Source organism: Euleptes europaea, chromosome 6, assembly GCF_029931775.1.
Source record: "Euleptes europaea isolate rEulEur1 chromosome 6, rEulEur1.hap1, whole genome shotgun sequence".
NCBI lineage: Eukaryota > Metazoa > Chordata > Lepidosauria > Squamata > Sphaerodactylidae > Euleptes > Euleptes europaea.
Window position 1 is genome coordinate 84,753,104 of NC_079317.1, and position 21,335 is coordinate 84,774,438.

General features: G+C 43.8%; 1 protein-coding gene across 1 annotated transcript; it reads left to right on the plus strand.

Moving 5' to 3' along the window:
- Positions 1-10,548: 10,548 nt before the first annotated feature.
- Positions 10,549-20,404, plus strand: C6H11orf16 (chromosome 6 C11orf16 homolog). The gene is made up of 6 exons (XM_056852116.1): positions 10,549-10,628; positions 14,176-14,350; positions 14,949-15,105; positions 16,080-16,302; positions 18,717-19,382; positions 20,208-20,404. The coding sequence occupies exons 2-6, from the start codon at positions 14,193-14,195 to the stop codon at positions 20,402-20,404; spliced, it is 1,401 nt and encodes a 466-aa protein (XP_056708094.1). The 5' UTR covers positions 10,549-10,628; positions 14,176-14,192.
- Positions 20,405-21,335: the final 931 nt, after the last annotated feature.

The following is a 21,335-nucleotide window of genomic DNA, read 5'->3' on the forward strand; positions in this document are numbered from 1 at the left end:
ATTCCCTTTGCTATCATTTGTTATCATTACTAAATTTGGTGAGTGTTCACTATTTTTAAGGGTAGGTCAGTGTGCAATATAGTCCCCCTGGCAACCAAACCTTATAAATGTGCAAGGAACATTAATTACAACACTGTGTAAATATATAAAAACAATCCTTGTATTGCTTCTGACTTCCATTAGAACACTATCTTTTAACATTTATCCAATTTTGCCTTGATTTTTTTATTAATAAATGCTGGAACACAACCTGAACTGTGAAGAAATGGGTTGCTTTTCAGGCATAAATATTTTGTTTAACAGTATTAAAAATTCTCAGTTCTCTTAACTTGTGGGATATTTAAAAAAAATAGTTTTCCACCACTCCTTGGTATAGACTTGGTTATTCCTCCTTGCCCTGTGTGTTATCTTTCAAATCTCTATTCATGCAGACTGAAGCCCAGGACTTCTAAAGACGATGAATTGCAAGACTCACCAGTAGTGGATGGCTGAGGCAAACTGGGGCCTTAGGAGCTTGACCAGGTTAATTTTTCTTCCACCCCCCAAACAATTTGAGCTGTCCTTATCCTTCTGTGCTCTTAAAGCACGTTCTATTGTCTTCAGACTAATTTTTGGAGTTTTTTTTTTTTTTTTGCAGTTTAAGGCACTCTTGTTATAGAATAAGGCCATAATAAGATAATGGTGCTACTGATTAAATATTGCTGTCCCTGATGGACAGCTGCAGCAGTCAGAGTGGCCACCTCTCTGAAAATGCACCACAGAGTAAGACCACACATGGCACAAAACAATAAAATTCTGACCATTGAGGTGAAAAAGCACCTTCCAGGTTTGGAAGATGAAAGAGATAACAGTATAGATCAGCATGAAGGTGGCAACCCTACCCTGTCTCCTGAAGAGAGTAGTTGCACATTAGATGCAAATGTGTGTAAGAAATCAGTGACTTTTCTTCTTACAACAAGAATCTGCCTGGAAAGGAATGGGAACAGACTGGCAAAAGGAGGGACTGCTTAAGAAGAAGAGTTGGTTTTTATATGCTGACTTTCTCTACCACTTAAGGAAGACTCAAACCACTTACAATCACCTTCCCTTCCCCTCTGCACAACAGACACTCTGTGAGGTAGGTGGGGCTGAGAGCTCTAACTGAGCTGTGACTAGCCCAAGGGGCCGAGTGGGTCCCGGAGCTAAGATGGCAGCCAGATAAGAGCTTCGGTTTCAGTGCTCAGTGAGTCCTGACTTTTTCCCCTTTACTGCGATTATCCAGCTGGCTTAGTTGATGTGTAGGAGTGGGGAAGCCAACCTGGTTCACCAGATCCTCATGTGGAGGAATGGGGAATCAAACCCATTTCTCATATTTGGGACCATTGCTCCAAGCCGCCGCTCTTAACCACTACACCATGCTTGCTCTTTTCTTGCTCTGAGTTGTTGCCCTCAGTCAGCTTCCTCCCATGTGGTATTCCAGACTTACATTTGCAAGAATGTGCACATGGCTTGAACCAGTGCAAAAAGGGGATTCACTTAGGATTCACTGCATTCTGAAATGCAGAAATGGTTAAGCATTTTCCCCTCGGTACATCTCTGCTCTAATTTACCTCTTCTGGTCTTGGTGTTTTACTTACAACTGTAACAGTAATTAGTCCCTAAATAAGGAACATTTAACATTGGGGCTAGGCACCAATGAATCTTAGATAACAGAAATTTAGTTGAACTTAGGATTTATTGGTAAATATCTGAATTCTCTAACATTTTCCACTGGCCTAAAGTTATAAATAGATATCTGTCATCATGAAGTTACACATTTAATATAATGATACACAATCTAGATTGTAGGTAGCATTGTTGGTCCAAGGAGGGTACTTCAGAATTAATTGGATTAGGTGATGATAGGTACCAAGAAGCACAAACATAGAATTTTTCCCTTTGGAAATATAAATGGCAGCAGCTTCTCAAAGCCCTCCATACTCCAGTTTGGTTGTTAACCTCCAGGTGAGGCCTGGAGATCTGGAATCATAACTTATCTCCAGATGACTGAGATAAGTTCCTCTGGAGAAAATGGCTACTTTGGAGGGTGGACTCTATGGCATTAAACCCCACTGAGGATCCCTCCCCAGGATCCACCCCCAAATCTCCAGGAATTTCCCAACCTGGAGTTAGTAACCCCTAGTCCAGTCCAAAACACACAAGTCCCCTGTAAGGAAGAATGTACCAAAGGGGGGGGGGGGGACAGTCCTTCTAGTAGCAAAGCTGGAGAATAGATTAGATGCAAGTTAATAAAAGACAAACTGAGTAATACACCAAGAAGATGGGGGCATGAAACCCTCCTAACCAAAAACCTATAACGAAGCCAATCTTTCTCCACTTGTGAAATCCCTAACACATGGGGAACATACATTTACTGAAATCTATATATTCAGTGTAACAGTGAGAGAAATACTTGAGAGTGTAGCAAATTTTTCTATAGCTAACTATAAAAGTTATTGTGATAAAAATTAGCAAATTATTACAACTTGTCACTTTGAACTTGAAAATATACCTTCTATTTTCTATCCCGTCATTCTACTATTTGTTGTCTGTATAGCTGGAGTGTGGGAGGGAAAAAGCTAAGCCAGAAATGAGCAGATCTAAGCTACTTTGCATATTGTCAGTTGACTATAAATTTAGATCAGTTGTTGAGTCAGTCCAACAGCACAAGAACTGTCCAATTCAGGTAAGAAATATAAGGCAGATAGAGGTTAATAGCATGGTGCTGCATAGCTTTTCTTAATTCTAAACTACCATAGTAATTTACGCGTAAGATGCATAATTAATAGATACTTTCTACAGTCTATTTTGTACAAGAGTTAATAATACTGTGATACAAGAATAGAAAAAGAAATATGAAAAGACTTAATTTTAGTGTGATATGTTGCCGCTCTCTTCCTATCTTATAATATAGGTTTTTTAAGGTGGTTTTTGTGCTTCTTCTCCTTTTCCACATACGTAGGTGAGTATCTAAAGCAAGAATTAATAACTTGGTTTTGTTTTATCCTCTTGTGAATGTCTTGGGTGTGGAGGCAATAGAGAAGAAATTTGTAGCAAATTCAGTTTTGCATCAAAGTTACTGTTTAAAAAAACAAAGAAAAAGAGAATGCCTGGCTCTGATCCTTCCTAAATAATAAAAAAATAATGGTTTTGTAACAAAGGAGTTGAAATTCAGTTAAATTTTTGGTGATAAGCAGCCAGTGCTACAAATTCGTGGAAACACGGCTTTCAATGCACATGAAAAAAATAATTTTTTTTAAATTAAATGATGTTTATAATTATGAGTTATCTTTACCAGTGAAAATAACACTGATTAACATTTGTTTTTGTTACTGGATAACCAATTTACTTTCCTATCACATGTTTCATAAGCAAACTTCCTGAAAAAAATACACTTTGAAAAAGTAATATGTGTTTTAAGTTTCAAGCCCTATTTATGCCATACCAGAACCAGTTTTGCCTAAGGAAGTTGTGGGTGCTGAGCATCAAAGGTGGGGCGGTCTGGTGGGAGGATGCTCCCCTATCCCGTTATTTGTTCCTAAGACTTATTTGTGGGTCGTTCTTGGGGATTGCTTGCTCTAAAGCCATTCTGTACTGAAATCCACATTAGAGTGAGGAGATGGAATTACTTTGCTAGCAAAACTGATCATCAAGGGATCCTCTGTAAATAGAAGGTATGGATGCCAACAACCTGGAGGAAGAAAATGTCCTGCCCCTTTAACAGAGGGTTAATGGCGTGTTATTTGCCAGGTGATGGTGTTTACCTCTGTGCTGTGAAAAGCTTCAGCTGCCTGTTTCCACACATTACGCTTCTGTCAAAGGGGCAAGACATTTTTTTTCTCCAGGTTGCTGGCAACACTGATGAAATAATTTGTGTTTTATTTCTTTATATGATGAATTGAAACCAATAATGCCTTCCAATGTAGGGAAGAGTTCAATATATATTTGTTGTCCCCCCCATCCCCCCCCCACTGGGGCAAACAGCAGCTTCAGGGAAGGTAGTGATTTAGATGAGGAAAATGGCATAGGGGAAGGTTTGACCCCTGTTCAAAGTGCTGTCTCTGCCCCCCTCCTGACTGTTTTTAAGTGAAATTAAAGATGGCAGGAGACCTGATCAGAGATCTCCAACTTGTTGAATTGCATGCTCGGCGTGGTCATTAAGACATGAAACAGAGATCCATGTGCTTAATATCATCTGTTGGGGAACTTCTTTTGTGGAGGAGTCTGCAAGCTTTGAATTGCAGACTACTTCATCAGACATCACCTGTCAAAGAAAACATCTATTAAATGGTATGGGACTCAGTCTAATCAAGGCGAAGCACACTAAAGCCCCACTGATTTCAACAGGGGAGTCAAGTACAGTGGGTATCATCCCAAATACCATTCACAGAGCTGCACTGAACACAACATTCTCACTTCCCCCTTCCTCTGCATCCCAGGGTCCAACCCATTGCAAATTGTTGCCCAACTGATGACGCTAACAATCATTGTAAAGGGTGGAAAGGCCTGCTTTATCCTTTTGAAACACCAGTGTTACCTGAGACAAAGGGGGATACATGTGTGTAGCCTTTACGTGTATACTTTCCAAACTATGTAAGGCATCCTAAGTGTGTGTGTATACAGGGGCATAATTTGATTGATATTTGGGGAAATATGAGAGAGGGTCAGAGAGGGAATTTATACCAATCTTTATTTAAACCAGTCCTTATTGGGCACAGAGACAGACCAAAAGGGAAGGCAGGTTTCAAAAATACAGTCTGATGGAATCAAGGTCACATAAATCTCTAATAAGAGTGGAAAGCCAGTAAACAGGTCCTAGTGGAAGTGATCACATTTATCTGGATGTGTCCACCCCACATCTAGTTCAAGCAGAAGCTACATGTGAATGTGTGCACAGTGTTCCCAAAGAAAGGAAAAAGAGGGGGAGCAGAGGGAAGAGGGAGTATTGCAGCAGAGGCTGAAAAGGAGACTGGACAGGCTAAGAAAGGACAAATTGGCCTTGCAGTGGGAAGAGGAAGGTAAAATGTCAGAATGGCACTGAATGAGGGATCAGAGTTTAGCTGAGTGGGATGAAGAGTGTTGGAATTGGCAAACTGGTGTACAAAGAAGAGAAGCAGACCTTGCAGGGGGCAGCAAGAGGACCGTTAGATGGGATAGTGAGGTCAGCACCTTATCTCCTGTTAATCGTAATTCCTTGTCTGTCTCCAAATTGCTACTCTTAGGGCAATGTCTTTCTTCTCTGAAGTTCTCTCACTCTTTCTCAGCTAGTGATGTAGTTAGGACATTATCTCTGTCTCTTCACTATCAAGTATGTTAGTTCCTGAATAAAGCTTTATCTACACTTTAATCAGGTTGTGCACCTTTGCTGAGTTAATTACTGTGCCAACAAAGAGGAAAGAAAGAGGGAGAGGAGCAGCCATGGTGCCCAGGAGCAAATCAGGAGCAAAGGAGATGAAGTACTTTGATAGTAGAAAGAGAGGGGGAGGTCTCTTGAAAGAAGCTTCAAGAAAGCAGAATTGGGGGGGGAGCAAGCAAAAATGCTGGGAGTCAGGATGTGGGGGGAATGGGGGGGGGAAACCAGGCTGAGCTCCAGAGCAGCTAGAGGGGGTAGGCAAAGGGAGAGAGAGGGGGAGAGAGGGGGAGAGAGGATAGGTTCATACATAGCATGTTTCCAAATCATTAGTATTGTCAAGAGACACAGTGATGGACAGCCCTGGGGTGAAACTAAATCTAAAATGCTGGACTAAAAAGGGAGTCCTTTTGTATAACAAATTCACATCCTTTTCAGCCCACGGGGCCAACAAAATTTACATGTTAATTGAGTTACTTCAAATAGGATGCTAATGGAGCAGTAGATGAAGTTATTCTGTTGACTGAGGACTTGATTATTCTACTGGACAGGTCTTTATTATTAGGGACATTCCTTCAAGTGGAGTGAAATCTTAGGTTATTGTCCCGGGTCGTTCAGTTTGGTCTGAGTTTTGGGAGATCCCATGGAGTCCCAAGACAAGCTCTAGATTAAGGCATGTGTCACTTTCTCATTGTGACTTGGCTATCTCACAATGGGATGGCATTTATTGCACTGAATTCCTATCATGATTCTCTGGTTTGATCCAAGATAGACTGCCTGTACCTTTGGCTTCATAGGGCCCAGGAGAGTAGGGGGTTCAGGGGGTAACACGCGGTATAGAGCCAAATAAGTTTTTTTTTAATCTAGCAGCAAATATCTAGTGCACATGTTGATGATTAAAATGTCTCCACTGCATATGGAAGTAGGCCAGCAGCAGATCATTACAGTCTCCCACATATTTCCTTAATATTAGAACAGCACTAAAAATACTGACAGTAACACCTATCCTATTAAGTACAGTGTATGAATGACTAAACTGTTTTGCATTTCCAGCTTTAAACCTGATGCACAGCAGCTAGCAGAAACCCTTGTAATGCCATGGATAATTTGCCAGTTTTCAATGATTCCCACATGGGACAGATGTCTAGGCTTTGCTGTGGAGATCCTTTTGCCACTTTTCACTTGTATCCAGAGACCTCAGCCCAGTTCCCCGGGCCTGAAGATTTGCCTCTTCTTGCTTTATCATCAGAACAGTTGACTGCAGAGAATTTCTACGATGATTCGTGTGGTTTCCCATTTCAAGTTCCCTGTGGGAACTTTGGTAGGTGTGAATATTCTTGCGGTCCAGCATTCATCCGGAAAAGGAATGAAAGGGAAAGGCAAAGGGTGAAGTGTGTTAATGAAGGATATTCAAAACTGAGGCACCATCTTCCTGCTGAATACTTAGAGAAACGCCTCAGCAAAGTAGAAACACTCCGAGCTGCTATTAAATACATAAGATATCTCCAGTCTGTGCTGTGTAATGATTCAGAGGAGAATAACAGGGAAGCCTGCTGTCTTCCCCAAGATACCTCTCAAAGTGATTCCATCCAAAGGTCTTCATAACCTTCTCAGGAATAAGAACAGTCATATCTGGGAATTGAGTTGATAGCCTGCTATGGAGGATTTGAAGATGCTTACAAGACTGATCCTGCCACACAACATGTTAATGTCAGTGCTTGTGGCTACAATGAGGCAAGATGAACTTCAGCAGAATGAGTGAGGCTGAAATTGTCACAAGAATTCTTAAACGTGATCAATTTTGTGTATGTAATTATTTGTAAAGGAGAAAAAAAATCAATGTCATTGCATCTTTTAAATACAGGTCTATTTTAATAACAGGATTAGAAGAGTCTGCTCTTTTTGAGAACGGAAACAGCTTTCTTTGTTAAAATCTCTTACTCAAAATTGGGTGTTATAACATTGCTGGATCTAGAAACTTTGCTTACATTGTATCTACAAAGATATTGCTCAAAGAAAGTTACTTGGTTGTAAAAACAACAACACAAGATTTGAAAAATTCACCAAATATGAAAATACCAATGTTTAATTGACTGAAACTGAACAGTTTTATTTAGTGCCTAAAACTTCATCCCAAGATTAAACTAGTTTAGAACAAGATTGGTTTTCTATATACTTGCAATGTGTTGTATCCTGTCACTCCACTCAGCTGAGCTGGATCCTTCCTCTACTCCCAGGGGCCTTCCTTCATCCCAAGGACCCGGAGGAAGGAGCTGCACGTAGCTAAACAGAAGGGTAGGATATGACCCAGTGAGTGAAAACCAATTAAATGCCACCACTATTCATGATCATTCATGGAGGGTCTCCTTGCTCTCTTCTCTTGCTCCTCATGTTTCTGCTCTGCCAGAAGGCCATAGGAGGTGATGTTGCCATGAGTCTTGCTGCACTGCTGATTTGCACCATGAATTACTGCCGTTGCCACCATTGTGATAGGCTCACTTGGTCAAGGGTCTACTACCCAGGCCAAACTGACAGAAGATGACAGAAGATGCCTGTGCCTTCTTCCTGTAGGGAATGGTAGACATAGGAGTTTTGAGGCGATGCTTAGGGTGGGGGGAAATGGGTACTAGGCTGCCCATTGCCTCTCGGTCTTCGATGTTCAGAACATCTGGAAAGAGTCAGGGTTTATAAAGTGCCATCTATCTGGGGAACATAGCTGGAAACATTCAGTGCAATTTGGCCCCAGCCCCAAACCTAATCATAGGAACGTTAGCTGCACTTAGAGAAATGGGATCCCTTGAGCCTAACATATCTGCCATCCTTTCTCTCCAGCTTGTCTTTTTGATTGTGTAACAAAGTACTCCTGAGAAAGTCAGGATATAATGTTTGCTTAAATAAACAACCAAGCATGCTAGCCTCTTATCTGCAAAACAATCGTGTGTATGGCTTAGAGAAGACATTGTGATAATATCTTAGGGGCATCTATAGGAGGTCTTAAGTAAAGTCATTTTGTGCCAACATTATTTTAATGGTCTACAGAGTCTTTACTGCTGGTAGAGCTTATAGGCTGGTGTTACCAGCCCTATCCCCCCAAACTCTCTTCAGTAGGTTCTTTGAATACATGTGGATTTTAGCCACAGCAGCTCTGGGAAGTGGAAATTTCTTTGTGAAAGAGGAATGCTTCTTTAGCCTTCTGAACTGGCAAGTAGTATGATGCCAATGGGGCAATTTTGTTTCTTATTGTGCTGAAAAATTGAGTTAGTCCTGGGAGTGGGGAACATGGGGTTATCTACTTCTAGATAATGAATATATAACATTTATGAAATATTTCTGCCACATCTGAAGACTAGCTGATGACGTCACCACGAACTGTTTGAACCTAAGACAGTTATACCTAGTAAAGCCCACATCACAGGTTTCTCAGCCTACTGAACCTTTACCAATGGTAGAATGTCCATGCTGTAGGGTTGCCAACCTCCAGGTAGTAGCGAAGATCTCCTGCTATTACAACTGATCTCCAGGCGATAGAGATCAGTTCACCTGGAGAAAACGGCTGCCTTTGGCAGTTGGACTCTATGGCATTGAAGTCACTCTTCTCCCCAAACCCTACCCTCCTCAGGCTCCACCCAAAAAAAACTCCCGCCGGTCTTGAAAAGGTACCTGGCAACCCTACCATGCTGTGAAATCAAAAAATTGAGCACTTATGGCATAAAAAAAGCTGTTAACTCTATTTCAGAATAGTGCAACCTTTATCTAGGTCAGGGGTGGGGAACCTTTTTCCTGCCAAGGGCCATTTTCACATTTATGACATCATTCAGGGGCCATACCAGGTGTAGATCTCTCGGTCGGGGGGGAGGCTAGGGTTGCCAGGTCTCCAGACACCACCTGGAGGTTGGCAATCCCAGGGGAGGCCACACATAGAAGGCCTGCAGGGTGCCCCCACTCCCCCCTCCAAGGAGGAAGGGCAGCCAGCAGTGGGCCCGAGCAAACGAGGTGCCAGGGGGGCGCAGCCCACAGTCGATCGGCAAGGGAGGAAGGAAAACAGAGAAAGAGGAAAAGGGAGGGAGGGAGAAAGGGAGAAAGAAATGGAGAGCGAGGGAGAAAGAAAGAAAAGGACAGAGGGAGACAAAGAGACAGAAAAAGAGGGAGAAAGAGAGGGAGAGAAAGGAGAAAGAGTGACAGAAAAAGAGGAGGAAAAGAGAGAAGCCTTCCCCCCCACTCACACATACCTGACCGGGCCCCAGCCTCCCCTGCCCCCCCCACACAAACGGCAGCGCATAGAGCCCTGCACGACCGGGCCCCAGTCTCCATGCCCTCTCCTCCCCAGAGTCCACAAAAGGGCCCCCCTGAAGCCCGATCGGATCCTGCATGCATGCTCTGCCGCCAGGAGCCGCCAGCCTCTTTCCCGCTCCCTCTCGCTGCTCAACAGCCGACAATCGGCAAGAGGAGGTCCAAAGGACGCCGCAGCGCCGCTGTAAGCTGTGGCGCCAGGAACACCTTCTGGGAGGGCCGCCCTGCGCCCCGCCTCTGCAGCAGGGCCCCAGAGCTCCCGAGGGCCACAAAAAATGTCCTCGGGGGCCGCATACGGCCCCTGGGCCTGAGGTTCCCCACCCCTGATCTAGATCCTTGACGCTGGTAAAATACAGGGTGTAGCCAGCTAGCAGGGGAGCACCTTGCCGCTGTACAATCATTAAAAAGTATCACAATTTACAATTTTTTCACAATAAGGTGGCTTTTCAATATTTGTGGTACATAACACAACACAATAGAAATGTCCATAGAGGCCACCGACAACGGGGTTCCGGTATTTTATCCCATTTCGCGTCTGCTTCTTGGGTCGTGGCGATCCTATGTTGATTGTTCCGAATGGAACTTTTGTTCCATTCATACAGTGTATGACTTCCTGCTTCTAATGGATGACTGGATAAGGCTAATTCTAATGGATAACTGCCATGCTGGCAGGTTGGACTATGAACGTTTTCTCGGCTTAATTTTTGTGGCACCTTCTGCAGTTGTCTTTGCTTCAGTGGTTCCCTCTCTGTTGTAACTTGAGAAATGAGATGTGCCTGAGGAAAGCTCTTCACATGTGTGTGTATAACTGCTTTGCCATCAGACCTTTAGGTCCTGTTGGCAACGGCTCTATGGCAACCTGCTTAGTAACAAAAAACAGCCACCAATAACTCCATTCAGGAGCGGCGAGGCAGTACTGCTGAAAGCAAACCAGTTCAAAGGACTCAACATTTAACACTTCAAGCATCTGGTAAGTTTTTTTCTTTTAAATGTAGGGTCTTCACCTTTCAAAAGCACTATACAAAAATCTGACTAAAATGCTCAGTTATGTTTAGGGTTTGGTTTGGTTTGGTACTTTCACCAGATATTATTGTGCTGTAAGTAAACCAAGGGTTGCAAACTTAGACGATTTTCTAATTACTTTTCCTGAGACTTTTGGACTTTTACAAACTCAGTCTTCCTGAGGAGAAATGTACAAAAAACATACAAGAGGAGAAAGAAAGAATATTTGCAAGGAGAAACTTTTAGATGAATAAATACCCATGATGTATCTAGAATTCATTGATAAAAGGGAATTGTGTACCACATATCTATGGGTGAAAACGCACGGTCGCTTTGGCCTCCTTTATTCCCTGTTTCAGCCAGGATTCAGCCAGGATCGAACGCATGCATTTCGCCGAATGTTGCGTTGGATCCTGGCTGAAACAGGGAATAAAGGAGGCTAAAGTGACCGTGCATTTTCACCCATATTTTTTGCCATCCCCTAATTGAACATATAATGAAAGAAGTCTTAATGGTTTGTCTCCTTATTACTAAATTAGTCCATTCCATGTAAAGCAATAGTCATATTATCACAAATTTAATAAAGGTGACTTTTTGAGTTACTCAGGGAAGAACAAGGTAACTAAATTTTAATTTAAAAAAAAAGCTAATACACCATAGTTTTAAGTCAGTAGATTAAGCATCTAAAGCTTTAATTGGCTGAACGGGCCTCATTTATTCAATTGGGTATCAAGTTATGAAGGCATTTGTGTATTTTTGTGGCATGGTTGGTTACTGAGACAGAAAAATAAAATATGAAAGAGGGCCTTTCTAAAAACAATTGGGTAGCTTTTGTTTATTCAGTTGTATGTCCTCTCTTACTTTCTTCGTTATCTCCAAAAGAGGCCTAAGATTAAATGTTGACAATATGTACATTTATTTAAATTTCATGTAATTGATTCATCAGTTGAAAGTGACTGGAAAGAAAAAAAAAGTGACTGGTTGACAGGCCTACTTAGAAGAAAATGCCAGAGAAATGTAGTTAAATTATGCTTGAGTGAGCATATCAGCACTGCATGCCTAAAGCTTTTCTAGAGCACTGGTTCCCAACCATGGGTCCATTGAACCCCAGGGGTCCGCGAGAACTAAATTAAGGTCTGCGAAACAAAGTTATAAACCCATAATAAATTAATATTTTCAATTAAAAGTTCTCAATTATTAAAACATATATTCAAATATTATTCTAAGTTTAATGTTTAACTAACAGTTATGATTAAAGTTTATTTTCAAATTCTCTGAATTTTTATTTTGAACCTTGGGGTCCCTGCACCGAACAAAAAAGTCCTAGTGGTCCCTGGTCAAAAAAAGGTTGGGAACCACTGTTCTAGAGGATTTAAAGCAGGGATAATTATGCAGTTGTTACATTGGCTCCAGGCATCTTTTCTCCAAGTCTGGTGTGGAAGAACCTCATCTCTCAGCAATCAAATCACAGTATTGTGTCACTTGAAGCAATCCATACTTTTCAGAAAATAAACGAAACAAACCCAAGCTTCTCAAAGAGATGCTCCCTCAAACTGCCATCTCCTTTTTCATTCTGACCCAGCGTATCAAGTAAAATCACACACATCTTTGAAGAGATACAAACATTTTTTTTCTTGTCAATGTGCCTGCTAAATTTTCTTTGAAGTGGAATTTGCTGTCACGTTGCAACTCTTGCCTTTACAGCCACAGACAGCAGTTTATCACTTCACATTTCAATTATGGGGGTGATGATCTTCTCAAACCAAGACCTCGCAGAAAATCATTCTAAACCATAACATCATATAGATGAAAAAAATTCTTCATAATAAATAGCTGCATGCATATTATTTGAATTTTCCATGCCTAATCAGGCAACTGATGACTGACACGAGGTGCTTTCTGTAACATGAGTTGCTTCAGGGAAACATCCTATACAGCAGCTGCCTATATCTGCAGTTAAGTGGTGCAATGCACACTAAAAAGTATGATAGGTCGAAAATGCATGGCCGTTTTGTCCTGTGAATCTCCCGCGAATGCACTGAATCTCCCCAGGCCACAAGCATGGCCGTTGCCTGCCTGTGGGATCAACCCACCCACTTCTGTGGGTTTTTTAAGTCCTATGTTTTGCCGATTTTAAATTAAGATTTGCTGCAGCCGTGGGTGTATGCTGGTGCGTTACAGCACCCGGGTCGACTCCCCATCGAGACAAGCCACTGCTCAGCTCTGGCGGCAGCAGTGGCAGCAGCAGCAGCAGCACCTTTCCACCCCCAGAACCTCTCTCTCTCCCCCTCCCTCCCATTCCCGCACCCTCCTCCGCCTCCCCCTAGCACCAGCCAGGGTTTCAGCCCACCTTCCAGCAGTCTGCAGCCCGAAGCCCCACCATCAGAGGCAGAGTGGCGGCAGCTCCTTCTGGCACCAACAATGCACGCTTCCGTTCCAGCCACAACTGCCTCCACCCATCAAAGGCCTGACAGATGGAGGTGGCGGCTGGAAGTGTGCGTCATTGGTGCCGGAAGGAGCTGCCGCCACTCCGCCTCTGACGGTGGGGCTCCGGGCTGTTGGAAGTTGGGCTCAAACCCTGGCTGGTGCTGGGGAGAAGCGGAGAAGGAGGGCTCAGGGATGGGGGGAGAAGGGGAGGGAGAGAGGTGCATGGTCCGGGGTGCAGAAAGGTGCCACCACTGCTGTTGCTGCTGGGGCCGGGCAGTGGCTTCTCCCAGTGGGGAAGGCGCCCCTTCTTCAGGGTGTAATTTGTTTGTCCCTGTCCCCATGCGTTCAATTTTTTGAATGAGGGATAAAAAAGTGTGAGACAGAACAACTGAATGCGGGATAAAAAGGTGTGAGACAGAACAGGGACAAACAAATGACAACCTAGCCATGCATTAATGGCCAGAATGTCCCTGGGAAGGACCAGCCCAGTGAACATCAACAGTGGGAAGCAAACCATCCCAGCTTAGAATCCTGGTTTGCAGGGAATCCTAGGGTTGCCAGGTCCCTCTTCGCCATTGGTGGGAATTTTTTGGGGTGGAGCCTGAGGAGGGTGGGGTTTGGGGAAGGGAGGGACTTCAATATCATAGAGTCCAATTGCCAAAGTGGCCATTCTTTCCAGGTAAACTGATCTCTATCAGCCGGAGATCAGATGTAATAGCAGGAGATCTCCAGCTGGTACCTGCAGGTTGGGAATCCTAGTCTTATCACCCCAGCCCCAGAAAACTCCCGCTGGTTTGCCAGGGGGGACCTGGCAGCCCTAGCCATTCTGCTCTGGAAACATTCTCTAGTTACACATTCTCAGCCTAAAGATGGTCAACCCCTGCTTTTTACAGTGGATATGTATATTACACATAGGGTGGGACAACGGAGTTTGCATCCTGAATGTAATTATTTTAAGCAGTTACAGTGCATCTGCAGGTGATAGGAGGAAGCCCAAAAGTCATGGTACGGATTGATTACAGCACATTATTAAATTCTGCTATGTTTCTCTCTTCAAAATGCCTAATATGACTTCTGCCTTTTTGTAGGTTAGCTCTTTAAAGGAATGGATAACCTGGGGTCTTCTTTCCCATGCCACAGTCATTGCTGGGTGATGCCAACTGAAGCTAAATATAGAAGCTTCACAACCAATCCTAGTTTGATCTGCAGTGGTTCCTTAGTATCACGTCCTGCTTGTGCCCTTAGACCATTCTTCCCCGCAAGGTAGTAAAAATGTGTTTTTTTTGGGGGGGGGGGTTCAAGAATAGTAGGGCTAAATATACAGTGTCAATTAAAAAAATGCCCCATGGCACAGAATGGTAAGCTGCAGTACTGCAGTCCCAAGCTCTGCTCACGACCTGAGTTCGATCCCGATGGAAGTTGGTTTCAGGTAGCCGGCTCAAGGTTGACTCAGCCTTCCATCCTTCTGAGGTCGGTCAAATGAGTCCCCAGCTTGCTGGGGGTAATGGAAGATGACTGGGGAAGGCACTGGCAAACCACCCCGTAAAACAAAGTCTGCCTAGTAAATGTTGGGTTGTGACATCACCCCAAGGGTCAGGATATGACCTGGTGCTTGCACAGGGACCTTTACCTTTTTACATTGGAATGTTATTTTACCATTTAATACACCTATGATTGAGGCTACCCTACTCAGGTTTTCAAGTGGAATGGGTGCACTGTTTACATGGAAATAAGTATGACACTTCTAATATAATATATTCCATCTGGACCAATTATCTAGCTCTTGAAGGCTGATACCCTTTCTTGTCATGATTACAGACTTCTTCCTTTCCACGCTTTCCACCTTTCCTTTTATTCAAAGGTGCTTGTGTCTTGGCCATTACTCCTGTTTTCCTGATACAACATGTAAGGCAGTAAAGAATTTGGAGGAATCATTGGACACGGTTGGCATTCCTGTTCTTGCAAGAAGGGGCACTGATGGGTATTATTACCTTGGCACAATAATACAGAAGGTAGAGGTAAGTATCTTCTAGCATGTGCAGACACACATTCAGTTTGTACATATCACTCACTACAAACTTCATGAGAAACAAACCGGCCATTTGGAACGCACAGTAATTCCAGGTACCTTTGTTTGATTTAGTTCACCAAAGGTGAACAGGATTAGACTGATCCATATGATTAGTAAACTCATACAGGGACAGAGAAAACAGCAGACATAAGTGTCCATAGTGCAGCAGCATGCAACTCTATTTATTGCATAATGTTCATTTGCTGAGGATATACACAGGAAGCTGCCTCATACTGAACCAGACCCTTGGTCCATCACAGTCAGTATTGTCTACTCATACCGGCAGCGGCTCTCCAGGGTCTCAGGCAGAGGTCTTCCGCATCACCTACTCGCCTGGTCCCTTTAACTGGAGATGCCGGGGACTGAACCTGGGACCTTCTGCATGTCAAGCAGATGCTCTGAGCCACAGCCTCTCCCTCAAATAAATAAATACATCGGTGGGCACCCCCTTTCTTTCGTAGGCACCAAGAGACTGCTGACTTGTCTGCCAGCAAAGGACTTGGAAGAGCCTGCATCCAAACCAAGGCCAAGCCTTATGCCTGCTGCCAACCTCGTCAAAACACTGAGCATAGCTCATTCCTAAACTGAGGCTATCGTATTTTGGTCACATTATGAGAAGGCAAGAGTCACTAGAAAAGACAGTCATGCTAGGAAAAGTTGAGGACAGCAGCAAAAGAGGAAGACCCAACAAGAGATTGATAAATCTTTTGATATGAATATATTTTATCATCGCCGCACACAAACCTAAACTTAGCGCAGTAACTGCAATTTTCTCCCTCTCTACGAACTTCATCCTAATATAGTTGGCATCCTAGAGTTGCTCCCTTTAGATGCCTAAAGCCATTGTAAAAGAGGTAGGTGATTTTCCCGCAGCTAACTGTGGAGTGTTTCCTTTCCGTTCTTCTTTCTTTCTGACCACAGGGTGAGAAAAGAACATTCCTTGTACGCTTCTCCAAGCCCTTTGCAGAGGAAGACACAACTTGCATACAAGCAACAGCCAGCGGTGACATCCTTGAGTATGTGAATGGAATGAGACATTCCATATTGCCAGGTGACAAAGTGATGGCACCTTGGGAACCGGAGCAGAAGAGATATGGCCCCGGCACGGTCATTCTAGGAGCTGAGCACAGGGATCCCCTGAAAGGTAAATCCATATTGGGACAGCTTTTGAAACACTAAGGAAATGCAGATACACTCATGCTAGAATCGCCTTGTGGATGTCTCATCACTAACCTCCATCAGCGTGGAGAGCCGGCGTTGTGTAGTGGTTAAGAGCGGTGGTTGGGAGCAGTGGATTCTGAGCTGGAGAACCGGGTTTGATTCCCAATCCCCACTCCTCCACATGGATGGCGGAGGCTAATCTGGTGAACTGGATTTGTTTCCCCAATCCTACACATGAAGTCAGTTGGGTGACCTTGGGCTAGCCATGTTCTCTCAGCCCCATCCACCTCACAGGGTGTCTGTTGTGGGGAGAGGAAGGGAAGGGGATTGTAAGCTGGTTTGAGTCTCCCTTAAGTGGTAGAGAAAGTTGGCATATGAAAACCAACTCTTCTTCTTCTTCTTCTCCTCCTCCTCCTCAGTGGTAGAGAAAGTTGGCGTATAAAAACCAACTCTTCTCCTCCTCCTCCTCCTCCTCCTCCTCCTCCTCAATACTTTGTATGAAAGACTAGCCTTCTGGATTCACTTTTCAAAGGATCCAGCTTTTAAAGGTTTTTTAACAGACACAGGTGCATAGGTAGGGTTGCCAACCTCCAGGTGGGGCTCGAGCTCTCCCAGAATTACAACTGAACTCCAGACGACAGAGTTTAGTTTCCTTGGAGAAAATGACTGCTTTGGAGGAAGGACTCTATGGCATTATATCCTACTGAGATCCCTCCCTCCACAAGCTCCCCCCTCCCCAAACTCCCCCCACAAAAAATCTCCAGAAATTTCCCAACCTGGAGTTAGGAAGTCTATGCCCAGGAACCTTGTTTCCTTCTATTGCTGGGTGAGCTCTGCTTTTTGTGTGTTTTTACTCCTCCACAACACACAAATCTGGCTTTGAACTCAACGTACCCTTCCCCTTCTTAGGAAGACTTTTGGCTTTTTCTTTAAAATTCCTTTCAGGCAGTTGGCACACTCATGTGCTGGAATATTTCAAAGCCAATTCATTTTGCTTCACTTGAAACATTGCTCTGGGCAGTGTGTGTGGCCTTCATCACAATCAGCACTCTTCACGGGAGGTGTCTCGGGAGGGAGGGGCCTTGTGACTGGCCCAAGGCACAACTGATGAGCATCACACAACCCATTTCTGCTAGAAACAGGAACAGCTCGATTCTCTGAGGAAGATTGCACATCTGGCCAAGGAAGATGTGAATGCACATCCACAGTTGGTTTGTCATCTGGACACACCCTAAAACTTTAGACAATCGAACCCAGTGGTTCTCAACCTTTTTCTGACCGTGGCCCCCTTCCGACCTTGTTTCCTTCCTGTGGCCCCCCTGACATACTGGTAGAAAGGTAGCTATGTAAATGTTTTGTTTGTAAATAGCCAAGGAACAAAGAAGCATCAACAGCCACACAAAATGCACCCATGCGGTTCTTATTGGGAAACTGAAATTTACAAAAAAATACCCCACAAAAAGGGAATACAACACGCTGATAAACAACAATGTTCACATACAAGGGAGAACAAAGCCTCTATCAATTTTCTATTTTCTTCACTTCTGTTTTCTTTTCTCGGTCACTTCTCTGTTTTCTTCACTTCTCACTTCCCTCTGTGGCCCCCTAGTCTCGTGGTGTGGCCCCCCATTTACACAATTTTCACCTGGGGCCCCCTTGGAATATCCTGTGGCCCCAGGTTGAGAACCACTGATCTAACCAATCGTCAATCAAATTAAGCAGCTAATTTCAGGAGTTTACACTATGGCCTTCTATGCATGGCTGTTTCCTCTTGGTCACCCTGCCAACTACTTCGGGGCTTATCTTTGATTATGCGTGCCTTTTCCGACCGTCAGAGGTCGCCTTGCACTCCCGGTGCGTTTCCACGCATTTTCTGGATACTGTTTTAGCCAGCATCCAGAAAACCCAGGAAAAATGCACGGAAATGCACGGGGAGAGAGAGCGAGGCGACCTCTGACGGTCAAAAAATGCAGGCATAACCAAGGCAAAGCCCCGAAGTAGTCGGCAAGGTGACTGCGAGGAAACAGCCATGTATAAACGACCCATGTCTGCTCTAGCTGCTCCATAGCTTAAGAGCACCTATGCACTGAGCTGTGCCTCCGTAGCTTTAAATTATTATCACCTTTCTCTTTTCTTAAAGTTAATTGTGCATCCAATGTAAACATATTTCTTGTGTCCAAACGGTTATGATTGGAATAAGTTTTGTAACTCTTAGATTAATAAAGCTACTAATAGGCATTGAGTCATCACAAGTGCCTTCTTGATGGGGATAGAGAGGTCAGGGTCTGGCTCGATATGCCTATCCTGTTTAGCAGGCAAAAATGAATCAAGAACATCAGCTTTGATTGAAGAATGTGGCACTCTTTCTAAATGCGGCTTATATGTTCTCCTCAACAGCCAAAGAAGATGAAGAAATTACAGTCAGCTTTTGGAATGGCAAGAAAGCACGTGTTCCACTTGGCGTAGCCTTGTGGATCCAGCCAACCCAATGGGAAAGGATTGTGGAGATGATTCATATGCCCCTCACCAGCAGGAAGAGGTTTGAAGGGCAACTTCACCCGGCTAGCTGTAACATCTGTTCATATAGGCCTGTACCAGTTTCTGTGCACGCATGTACTTTAGGAGGCCTTCTGAAATGGCAGTGGCCATATTGCCCTTGTACATGTCCTTCTCCTAGTTACTTTCATCACACTTGCTCTTCGCTTGCGCACGGACAATATAGCTGCTGCTGCCTTAAACCCAGTGGCTGGTTAGGCCAGCCTTTTCCAGCTGCCTTTTCTCTGAGAGATATCAAAGAGGATGATTTCAGCAGGAAGCTCTTCCCCCAACAGCTAGCACTGGAAGGTCCTTCAAAAGACCAGTCAACTGTTGCCACACCCAGCTCTTCTTCATGCGGCTCAGAATCTCCAAGTGATGAAGAGCAGCATCTGACCAAGCCCACAATGGTAGATCATGCAGTAAATACAGATTCTACCCTTTTTGATAAGCCCAAACTGAAAGAAAGCAGACCAGACTGGAAATATTGGAAGAGAAGTCATCCCAGTTCCTTATACAATAGTCAAGGTAATACCATTGCCCTTGATCAATTTTAATTAGGAATTTAAAATGTGCCAGATATTACCTAGCTCCCTCCTTTCATATAGATGGATTGCTTTTCCCGCTAACTACACTATAGCCTTTAGTAGCCTTTGTTCCTTAACCGGATCATGGGTGTTCATTGTCACAAGTCACTCCCATTGGCGATGGAGCTCTGCACCATAAAGAGTAATCCCAATGCACACAGGTGATGGCTCTGACACAAAAGGCAAGCCCCTTGTCTTTCATTTTAGTTAACGCTATAGAATGACTTCAAATAAGCATATTGTGTGAACGATTTGTTTGATAGACTGGCATCCTACTCATACAAATGAGCTTCAGCAGAAGCAGGGCCAATTTATGCTACTGTGACCAAATCATTATCCAGTTTTTGAAACATCAGGAGGAATACTACACTATTTACCTAGACCCTAGCAACACTAGTTATTGCAGGATCCTAACCTCCCTACAGGTCATTGTCATCATATTCATAACTAATAAAACCTCAATCTCTGCCAGTGTGTAATCAGGCAAGCAATTCTACTAACAGTAGTCTAAGCCAAGTCTATAGCCACAGTTCTACCACCGATAGCCAGTCATGTATGTTACTCAGCCTTCCTCTACCTACCAAGAAGGTGAATGTTCCATCCTCCTCCTTTCAACGCCTTCAGGTAGGCCTTTACAGGAGGCTGATAGCAATAGAATTTGTTAGTGCAATTTTGAGGGTGCCATTTGAGATACTAATATTAATACAGGTGACCCGCAACTTAAATACAGCACCATTAAAATTAAGTGTTATATTGTCGTCTATAGAAACCAACATTTGGGGTAGCGGCTGTGGAAAGAAGAGAGCTGAAACCCGTACCACCTCCTATACGGATAGGTCTCCAACTACTTTAATGAACCATAGTGCCATGTTTGAAACTACTGAACAGTCTCCCCGAAGACTTCTTACTGTGAAAGAAGTCCTGACCCATGAAGGTATAAAACCATTTGCAGGTGGAGGGTAAACAGTCAATCACTGTTCAGCTCCCACATATGCTTGATAGTTTGCTGTTAACTCAGGCAACATTTGTACCACCGAGTAATTTAGCTTCCAGTTATCCTTAACAGTGTTAAGAATTTATGTGTCTATGTAAATGCCAAGTGATGCTCTTCACAAGATCTAGCAAATGTGTGTTTCTTTTGTTGTAAAACTACATGAATCCCATGGAGGTCAATGTATGAAACCATGGGGGGTGGGGAGTTTTGCAACAGATTTTTCACATTCCAGGAAAGAGATACTTTGGAACAATCATTTCTAGCCATTGGGACTAACATAAGAACATGAGAAAGGCTATGCTGGATCAGACCAAGGTCTATCAAGTCCAGCAGTCTGTTCACACAGTGGCCAACCAGGTGCCTCCAGGAAGCCCACAAACAAGACTTGAACCTGCATTGTCCTGCCTGTGTTCCACAGCACCTAATATAATAGGCACACCCATCTGATCCTGGAGAGAACAGGTATGCATCTCGTCACAGCACTGGGGCAAAAGAGAGGAAATGAGAGCCAGTGTGGTATACTGGTTAGGATGTCATACTAGGATGTAGGAAAGCAGATTTGAATCCCCATTCTCCTGTGGAAGCTTGTTGGCGACCTTTCCTCAATCACACAACAATTAGCCTAACCTACCTCACAGTGTGGTTGTGAGGATAAAAAGGAGGATGGGAGAATGTCGTAAGCAAGCCACTCTGGGGAGAAGAGTGGGGTAGAAATGAAGTAAATAACTACATGTTCCTTATAGCAGTAAAACCTCTGCTCTGCCCCCACCATGCAGACTTGCATTTTAAAAAAATCTGTTCTCAGCCTTGGGACCTGTGTGTTCCATTTCGCTGTACAGACTTCTACAGATCGACTTTTGTAAAATTTTCAAATTGAAGTTGCCATCTTGTTCTCCTTCT